General features: G+C 34.5%; 1 protein-coding gene across 1 annotated transcript; it reads left to right on the forward strand.

Annotated features, from left to right (window-relative positions):
• Nucleotides 1–562: 562 nt before the first annotated feature.
• LOC130630582 (calcium homeostasis endoplasmic reticulum protein-like) lies at nucleotides 563–9,203 on the forward strand. Its single transcript, XM_057444126.1, has 18 exons — nucleotides 563–874; nucleotides 1,352–1,516; nucleotides 2,372–2,439; nucleotides 2,540–2,644; nucleotides 2,960–3,036; nucleotides 3,350–3,587; nucleotides 3,811–4,039; nucleotides 4,170–4,237; nucleotides 4,327–4,516; nucleotides 4,697–4,965; nucleotides 5,487–5,620; nucleotides 6,476–6,730; nucleotides 6,993–7,046; nucleotides 7,358–7,450; nucleotides 7,715–7,788; nucleotides 7,992–8,083; nucleotides 8,612–8,681; nucleotides 8,959–9,203. Exons 1-18 carry the CDS (start codon nucleotides 850–852, stop codon nucleotides 8,970–8,972), a joined length of 2,220 nt encoding a protein of 739 aa, XP_057300109.1. The 5' UTR covers nucleotides 563–849; the 3' UTR covers nucleotides 8,973–9,203.
• Nucleotides 9,204–9,705: the final 502 nt, after the last annotated feature.

Consider the following 9,705-nt stretch of genomic DNA (forward strand, 5'->3'; position numbering starts at 1 on the left):
TAAAAAAATTCTAATTTCAAAGGCTGTAAGTTATAAACACCTAGAGCGTGGAGGAAGAGGTACTATATCGCCATAGGTATAATTTACCTTGAAGAAATAAATGCAATTCACACCACTTTGAGGCATTTAACACATTTTTATATGGCTCTTTTATTATCTTATATTATCTCTTACGGCTCTTCACAATGGTGATACAATTTTGCCAGACTTTGATAGATCTAAGGAGATTTACTTCGTAAACCTTATTTTTTACCTGGGCTAGTCAAAGGAATGTAGAATTGAGTATTAAGCTGAGTTCATTGATTACCTTGGTAATTTGCTTCTTTTTCACAATTGAAAATTGTACCATTCTGGGTCTCATTGTTTCAGGCCATCTGTGATATACAGATGGTTAGGAGTTATCTTTATTTTTAAATGTCCGGCAATGTTTAATCTTTAAAAATACGTCACAACAGGGTGACGCAACGCGAAGTGCAAGAAAAATACTATTTTTTTATAAATAAGTTGCAAATATGTACCATTGTACCAAATTTTTCAGCTAGCTAGAATGCTAGCTAGCTGTAAAATTTTAAAATTTTCCATTTTAACAGTCCTTAAAGGGCAGCATCCATAGCAAACTCAACCCACCAAGCCAGAAATGTCATTGCACATGGTTACTTCAAAAGACAGTTAGGTTCTGAAAGTACAGACACTCCTGTTTATCCTATCCCAAGCGTTAAGTATTCTGTTTCAAGCCTAATAACTTAACATGTCAGTATATGCTGTGCATAATCTTAACCATTTTATACTATTTTTTTATAAAGTGCAGTATATAATGTGAAACATTTGATCTTCTGGTGATGCTTGAAAATGTCTGGAATGAAAATCCCTGAAGGTAGATGAAATGTTATTTTTGTAATACTAAATCTGCATTGTGATTCTTGTTTAAATGCATAAGGTGCTGCAGATATTAGATTTTTTTTATCAAAAATTCTATAAGATTTTTTTTGTTTTTTTTGTCTATTCTTAATCAATAGAAAAGAAAAGAAATCAAATGCCAGGCTTTAATTGAGTTAGTTCACATTGAAGCTGTATGATGTAAAAGTTTCTAAAAATGTTAAATATGTTTTTCTCTGACTTAATGAAAAGGCATCATTTATTTGAAGGTACTTTTGACACTAAATGATTTGATTTTAAGGCGTTTTTTGGGCTGAAACAGAAAGTTACATAAAAGTTTCTATATAATTGGCTTTCAGATGGTATTTTTTTAATTTCATAAATATAAACATTTAATAGGGTTGTATGCAGTGACAGTCATACTGCAGTTCCCTTACAATAGTGATCTGTCATTTAGACTCTATTTTCTGTTTAGATGAGGAGCAACGCAACATTATTGATAAGCTTGCTAACTTTGTTGCAAGAAATGGTCCAAAGTTTGAAGAATTGACAAAAAGTAAACAAAGGGAGAATGAGAAGTTTGCGTTTTTATTTGGTGGAGAGTACCATAGCTATTACAATTGGAAAGTTTCTCTAGAAAGTATGTTTGCACTAATTCACAGATATCAGAATGCTTCGATAAATCTTCTAAAAAATTTACATTCCTCTGATATCTTTGAGAATACCTTATGACTTCTTATTGTGTGCACATCCATAATCATTTACTAGGATGCTTTCAGATATAGTGTTGAAAATATAAACTTCAACGGTAGTAAAATCCACTATTTAATTTTTTTATTTCGTTTTGTATAGTTTTTGTCAATAATCTGCTCATCAACAAAATTAAACATTGCAAGGTCACATTGTAGGATTGTTATTTTGTACTTATTCCAACTTTAAAAAAAACACCAATTGTTTGTTTGTTATTCTTCTTTCAACAAGATCATTTTCCAAGCTGGTTTTTACTTTCAAATTTAAGTTAAGTTTAATATGTAAGACATTCTGTTAAACAAATTGCTCCATGGAAAATCAGGGTTTTTAAACCTCTTGAAATGTGCAATGCAATAGTAGCTACATTCCATAGAAATTCATAAAAACTCATGTCAGCAGTCATATTGACATGTCAACACACATACTGTTATTGCACTTTTATGAGTTTATAAACTGTATACACAGTCCTTGCCAGGAAAAAAACAGTGCATGAGTAATATGTTGGTCTTGTTGTTACTTCTGTATATGCTGTAGTTTCCTAAGTGACAGTTGTTGCATGTGATCACACTTCCATGCCTCCACTCACACCTGAATCGGAATTGGGTGTGCGGCTTTGAGGTCTTATGGGTGTACATTGGTGTTCTAAAAATATTTTCTGGGATAAGTTGGGCAACTAGATTTTGGATACCATAAGCATAGTTTCGCATTTGAGAATGTAAAACTTTAACATACATTTACGTTCTAGGAACTCAAGTTGAGGCCCAGAAACGTATTCAAGGTAATACACCCCAAAGTACACCAGCTTCAGTTCAGGTAAGTTAAATATAACTTTCTACTACAAAAAATACATGATGTTGTGAGTATTGTATAATTGTTTGCACATTCACAGTTTTAATGTTTGCATTTGTTTTAGGCATCCGAAGAGCCTGCAAAAAAAGTAACAGCAGAATTTGATTTGAATGAATTCCGAGATTTACTACAAAAATTAGTTTTAGCTTGTACAAAGGATAACATACAGGTAGTGTGCTTTTTGTTCAACTTGGTGTTTTTTAAATGACACAGTTTTTAAAAAAAATAACAGGAAATCTTTTAATGAAGCATTATCCCAGAGATATCCAAAGGTGTTATATTTACTCGAAAAAGACACCCTTAAAGATACCCTTCAGTTAAAATATGGGTTGTTCTGCTTTAACACATTGTATTAAGCTTGATACTATGTTCCCACTTAGTGCACGTGCTTAGCTTAATACCAAATCAATAATCTGGTTTATCAGAGTTAGGCCTACTTTATCTCTAAAGCTGTTTTCTGACATATTTGTTTGTTTTTTTTCAGAATGGGAAAAATTGGATTGTCAACAACTGTAAGACAGACCATCAACTAAAATCTGCATTTCAACTTCTGTTATGGAGGTATGTCTGTGAATTTTTTCCCTCTTGCAATTAAATCCTATTAGTATACTTTTAGTGGTGTAACATTGAAGGCGTCGGTAGCACCATTGGTAATTTCAGTTTCAGACTGTGTCAAAAATATATAGCCATTCCTTTTTTTGTATCTGTTTTTTTATGAAATATCTTCCATAGATGTGGCTAAGAAACTGAAAAACATCCTGTAAAAAAGAAATAATGCAATTTTCAAACGTTTTCATGATTAAATTATTTATACGGATGTTATATTTAAACAGTACACATCTATTCTTTTCCAACTTAAGTCGTAATTATTTAGAATGCTGGAAGAAGTTTTACCCTTTCAACAAAAACTACACATTGTTTACTTGGCCAACGATATTCTTCATCACAGCCGTAAGAAGGACCTTCCTCAACTCCTGGAATCCCTGCAGGTTTACATCTTACCTATAGTTGCAATAACACATAATGGCGAATCAGCTGAGAATCAGGGAAAACTATCAAAAGTTTTGAAGATTTGGGATAACCAAAAATTTTTCACAGATGTCATTCGAGAGGTAATATATATTTTAAATTTTTAAATTATTTTGATTTTTTTCGCTTTCTTGATTAATAAAGTCAAAACAATAAAATGCTTTATTCTCAAAGCAACTCCAAAAACTTTATGCAGATATTTCAGATTTCTTTGTATCAACACGTATTCTGATACAATATTGCTGGAGTAAAATCAACATAAGCTCTGATATGCCATTTCACTTTTGTGTATTATGTATTAAACAGAGGCTGAGCGATCCAAATTCCCTATATGACACTCAACTTGATATTATCGATCGTGAAAAAGGTGAAATTCAGCATGAAAAACGAATCAAAGAAGAAAAAGAAAAAGAAGAGATACAGAAAGAAGAACAGAAGCGGCAAGCAGATATCCAACAACAACAACAACAGCTACCGCCACAACAGCAGCAGCTACCACAACAACAACCGCCAACTCAACAACAACCTCGACAAGGTTATTACTTAATGTATTTATCATACTCTTATTCATTTTATTATTCTTTTCCTGTTATTCAGGCAGTGTTTCTTTTTTTGTAATTGTACTTTCAGTGAATTGTGTGAATTAATTTGTCTTCTCTTTATAGGGTTTGGTATGTTTCAACGCCCTCCACCACAGGGATTTAATGGTCCTCCACAAGGCCAATTTCATCAGGTTAGTAATAAATATAATATAATTCTACTTATGAAAGCAAAACTACAAAATATTTCGTTGTTAGCTTCATATGTGTAATTCTTTTTTAGTTTGAACAGTGGAGAAATCCACGCCCTCCACTGCGACCTCCAAATATGCAGCAACCAGATCCATACCATTTTTATGGTGGTCCACCGAGACATCAACAACCACATTTTGACCAACCCAGACCAGGCTTTCCCCCATTTCAACAGGGTTTTGGTCCACCACGACCAGGACCACCAGGTCAGGATGGACCAGGTATGTTACAAATACTTGGTATTTTTAATTACTGCTAATTTTTTCTTTAACAAATTGTTGAATGTTGTTTGCGTTTGAATCTAATTTTTTAATTTTAAGTATTACTATTTGTTTGTATTTTAATATTTATCATTAGCAAAATATTGTTAAAGTGAGTTAAAATAAAAAAATAACTTTTAGGTCAACAAGGATATCCCCCTTTTGAGATGCAACAACAACAATCATATCACCCTCCTCCACAAGTTCAAACTTTTGATTATAGTCATCAAAGTGTACCTGGCATTGACCAAGGTGGTGGTGGACCACCTGCTCCTGTTACCTTCGATTATGAACATGGCCGCGCACCAGTTCCAGACGGGGCTAAACCCATGGAGGATGTTCGTGATCCGACCATTCCACTGGCGATGTATTATGATCTACCTGCTGGATTAATGGTTCCTCTCGTTAAGGTATGCTACTTTTATGTTGTTCTGGTTTAAAATGCAGTGTTAATACCAAGTTACACTATGCAAGATCGACTTATATGAATGTGAATTGAGGCAAGTTTGTTGTCAATGTAATTCCTTATTTTATATTTTGACATTGAGTGGAATGCATTATGTAAAAGGAGGACACCTGGAACATCCTATAGCTCTTTAATCCATTTTTATGTTTTTTGTGTCATACAATAATTTGTGTATTTCGCAATCATTTGTGTATTGTACAATCATTTGTGTATTGTGCAATCATGTGTGTATTGTGCAATTATGTGTGTATTGTGCAATCATGTGTGTATTGTGCAATCATTTGTGTATCACACAATCATTTGGGTGTTGTGCAATCATGTGTGTATTGTTTAATCATTTGTGTATTACACAATCATTTGGGTGTTGTGCAATCATGTGTGTATTGTACAATCATGTTTGTATTGTGCAATCATGTGTGTATTGTGCAATCATGTGTGTATTGTGCAATCATTTTTACTTGTTAGTTATGGGATTGCGAGTATAAGCCGTTAGACCCAAAAGACTTGCGTTTACCCATTCCGCAGCCACCCAGCGAGCGTCTGCTTGCGGCTGTAGAAGCGTTTTATGCACCACCTTCACATGATCGTCCCCGAGACAGGTATACATTTTTTTCTTGTACGTATTTTTTTTTCCAGCCGGAAAAGTATTCTAAATGTCTTATCTGCAAAGTAAGTGTCTGTTCTGCCAAGTATTCTAAATGCCTGTTCTACAAAGTATTGTAAATGTCTGTTCTGCAAAGTATTCTACATATCTGTTCTGCAAAATATTTTAAATGTCTGTTCTGCAAAGTATTCTAACTGTCTGTTCATGGTGACCACATTTCTGAGAATTCCGGAAAAATCCTTAAAAAAGAATTTCGTTTTCGGAAAATCCTGAAATTACTCCGGAACTTTTGTAAAATTTTATAATGGTAATGTAACTCAGTTAGCCACTGTCGGTGTAGAAGAAGAGCCAACTTTTCGGATGGAATCCCCAAGAACTTTCGTTACTTTCGCTTAATTAGCTACTCAAAAGAAATAAAAAAACAAGAGATGAATTTTTTTTCAAGTCTTGAATTACCAGCAGTTTGGTGATCCTGGATTCTCCTAGAATTCTCAATTTTGTCCTAGAAAAATAAGAAAATGTCCTGCTTAAAATTTAGATTTCAATTTTGTGTGCCCACTATGTTATACCCTACACCAATTTTCTCTATGATTTTTATCTGAGAACTACGTATTTCATTTTTGGTATACTATCTGAGAACTAATAATCCCTATCAGCACCGACTAATCACAATCCGTTTACAGCAATTTAAACCTGATTTTTAACTTCTCCTATTTGGATGCAGTGTCTGTAAAATGAACTTTTAAAACCGGACTTAAAAGGTGTGGCTTAGTAGTTCAAAACACTTCGTCAAAGTTGTACGGAATGCAGAAAACTGTAGTGATGTTGAAAGTATTTTGTTTACTTTTAGCCAAGGATGGGAAAAGAATGGCTTGTTCGAATTTTTCAAAGCCAAACTAAAATATATGAAAGATAAAGAGCGAAAACTTGAAATTATTGAACGAAGTCCATCGCCTCCACCAAGCCCTGGCCAAACTCCAGAGTATGAAGGAAGTCCACTTGTCAAAGATGCGCCACCTCGCAGTAGGAGTGCTTCCAAAAGTCCCCCACCGCAGAGGCAACGTAGTCGAAGTCGTAGTCGCAGCAGAGAAAGACAAAAAAGAAGGTACTTTTTTTCAGAAAATATTTGACCTATCTAAAGTTTTGCGTAATTCGCTATATACAGTCCATACCAGTAAGAAATTTTTGAGAATGATAACGATAATTCATTTCAAATTCTTGTTTTGTCAGCCATTAAAATAATTTCGCGCCAAATGCTGTCCAAGTTTAGTATCATGAGCAACAGCACATTTTGGTTCGATCTTTAGATTATGCTTTTTGTTAGTGCCGATCCTTCTCCCGAGAAACCACAAAAATTTTTTTTGTAGGTCACGCTCAAAGAGTCGTTCACGAAGCACGTCGAGAAGTCCAGGGAGGAGAAGGTGAGTTTTTTGTGCTTTTATGTGGGTCTTAAATAAGAGGTTTGTTTATAGATTTATTTTCCATCAAGGAGTTTCGTATGAAAAAATTCTACAACTAGCTTTATTTTGGTGGTCAAAATAATTTTTAAGTCCAGGCTAGTTTTTGGTCCAGGCTAGTTTTAGTTCCAGCTGTCTGTAGGTATAGGTACACTAGCGTAACTTTGAACTTTTACTTAATATTTTAAAACTTAAGTTTTGTTCAAAACTTGTGAGTTTTTCGTGAATGTCACAAGAGAACGCCGCCATTATAAGTATGTTCTTAATAACTTTAGATCAAGCAAGTCCTACTCCAGGTCAAGATCACGCTCAAAATCACGATCAAGATCACCCATACGAAGGAGTCCAACTCCTCCAGAAGGCTTTCTGTGAGTGTTTTGTATAAGCTTACTTTAGAGTCACTAAATTTCACGTATTACGCAGTGTTAAAGACCATCTGTGAAACTTAATTTTTGCGAAATCGTTTTATTTGACCACGAAATTTGTTTACGAGGCCATCCGCAAAATTTGATTTACTTCGCGTGGAACGCAGTGACAATTCATTCTATTATATAATTTGAAAGACATCGAGCAAGGAGATTCTTTTGCTTTCTAAGCAAGTGTATTCTTAAATCAATGACCTGTTATTTTAGTGGATTTGAAACACGATCATTGGATTCGAGAATTGAAGAGAGCAATGTTGGACATCAACTGCTAAAGAAAATGGGTAGCAAGATATATCTGTTTAATACTGGAGAATATATATATAATCAACACGTTTCTAAGTTGTTTTTAATTCCTTTCGTATTCAAGCAGTTCTTTTCACGCATCTGGCGTCAACACGCGCCATCAGAACTCCAGGTCGCAATATTGCTGCATTTGAAATTTATATGCGCATGCTGATTGCCCAATCTTTTTTTTTTATTTTAGGTTGGGGAGGTCAAGGTCTGGGCAAGCAAGAATCTGGTATTGTTGATCCGATTAAACAAGGCGAAGTTCGTGATAGACAGGATAAATTTAAGGTAAAGTAATCTTCTTTAGACACCAGTTGTTCAACACGTCCCGCAACGCGTCCTGTATTTTCTTCATTTTGTGTATAAAGGAGAATCACTATGAGATTTAATATATTCATTTATTGTGGATAGCCTAAATGTGTTTTTAGCTAAATATGTTGAAAAAACTTTTCAGCCAGTTCATACTGTCAACGTTTATTAACTTTACGACCATAAAATAATGTAGACAAAAAACATTCATATAATGTGGTATAAGGGCTGATGCGAGACTATATTATCACGATAATTCATCCCACTAAGGAAGAACATCAAACCGCAATAATATAAATGCCGAACCGCAATACAAATATCCAACGCGTGACTTTTTAAACATTTTATGCTTGCGTTCTGAAGACAAGCGTTGAGTTATCTTGAAACAATTGTTATATCCCCCTTTTTAAGTTTTGACTATTTTGTATTGAATTTCTTGTTTTTCACGAAAATAAAACAATAAAAAATGCTATTACGTCACCCTTTCCTGTATGACTATTCTTCCAGGGCGTTGGCGTTGATATGAACGATCCCTTCGATAATTATCGCAAGAACAAAAGCTACACGTACAGCAGACGTAAGTTGTTTCGTTGCTGTTGTTTAAGATGTGCTACGAAACTTAGTCGTGGTATTTATTATTCCCATTTTTCGAAAAACATACCCCACCCTCTCTATTTAACGCCCTCTCCAATAAACGCCCACCCTAAAACATCAAAAACCGTATTAAACGCCCCCTTTATAGAGAAGATAGTAAATAAAAAAATGCGAAACAGTTGACTTTTTTTTCGGCGAAATTTTCTGGCTATGTCAGGAAAACTAGTGAACCTTTACCATTTTTGTTTTTTATTTTTTAGCGAGAAAGCGATGATCATAAACAATTAACGTTGCTCACACGGTTGTTGGTACGGTAAAATGTACGTCAACCGATAGAGCTGTGACTGGATAAACGCCACGTATAAATCCACTTGATATTATTGCGGATGTAAAAGAAATACAACATGACGAAATATAAACAATACTTGATGAAGGGGCGCGTGTAAAATCATTAGTAGACATTGTGTTTTTGTCTCTAGAAGACCTGATCTGATATTTCGCTTTATGTTTATCATTCTATTGACCATTGTTGAAATATAAAATTGTTCATCGTTAACATGGTCGTGAACAGAACTCGTTCACGTTTGCTAGTAAGAACTTCTAGCCGAAAGTCAACCCCAATGTTTTACTCGTACCTTTTTAATCCAGTTTATTTCACGGCGGCAAAAAGTTGCCGCCGTAAAAAAGCCTTTTTTTATTTCGCTTTGGTAAACTTGTACTAGACGTCGGTATTTCTATTTCGTTTTGCGATCGTATGCTCCCATACACGAGCAATTGTTAATTCAGAGAGAAAATAAGTCCAAGAATTTTGTGTAAATTCCACTTAAATCAAAATCAAGTTGGGAAAATTTGCCGTTGTGAATCAAAAATATTTTTACGTGATTTAGTAAAGTTGCTACACTACGCATTATGCTAACGACAGACGTAGCCAGCTTTACCAGATTGCGTATGCAGATGTGTTGTTATTCTCGACCGTTGCATTGCCAGGCTATTTGTCAATCAACCAG

Source organism: Hydractinia symbiolongicarpus, chromosome 2 (genome assembly GCF_029227915.1).
Source record: "Hydractinia symbiolongicarpus strain clone_291-10 chromosome 2, HSymV2.1, whole genome shotgun sequence".
Taxonomy (NCBI): domain Eukaryota; kingdom Metazoa; phylum Cnidaria; class Hydrozoa; order Anthoathecata; family Hydractiniidae; genus Hydractinia; species Hydractinia symbiolongicarpus.

Bases quoted from the DNA above. Each gene is read 5' to 3' on its own strand.
- LOC130630582 (XM_057444126.1), top strand. From the start codon at position 850: ATGTCTGGAATGAAAATCCCTGAAG. The intron at 2,440-2,539 runs GTAAGTTAAATA...CATTTGTTTTAG, and splicing joins GTACACCAGCTTCAGTTCAG to GCATCCGAAGAGCCTGCAAA. The intron at 7,451-7,714 runs GTGAGTGTTTTG...CTGTTATTTTAG, and splicing joins ACTCCTCCAGAAGGCTTTCT to TGGATTTGAAACACGATCAT.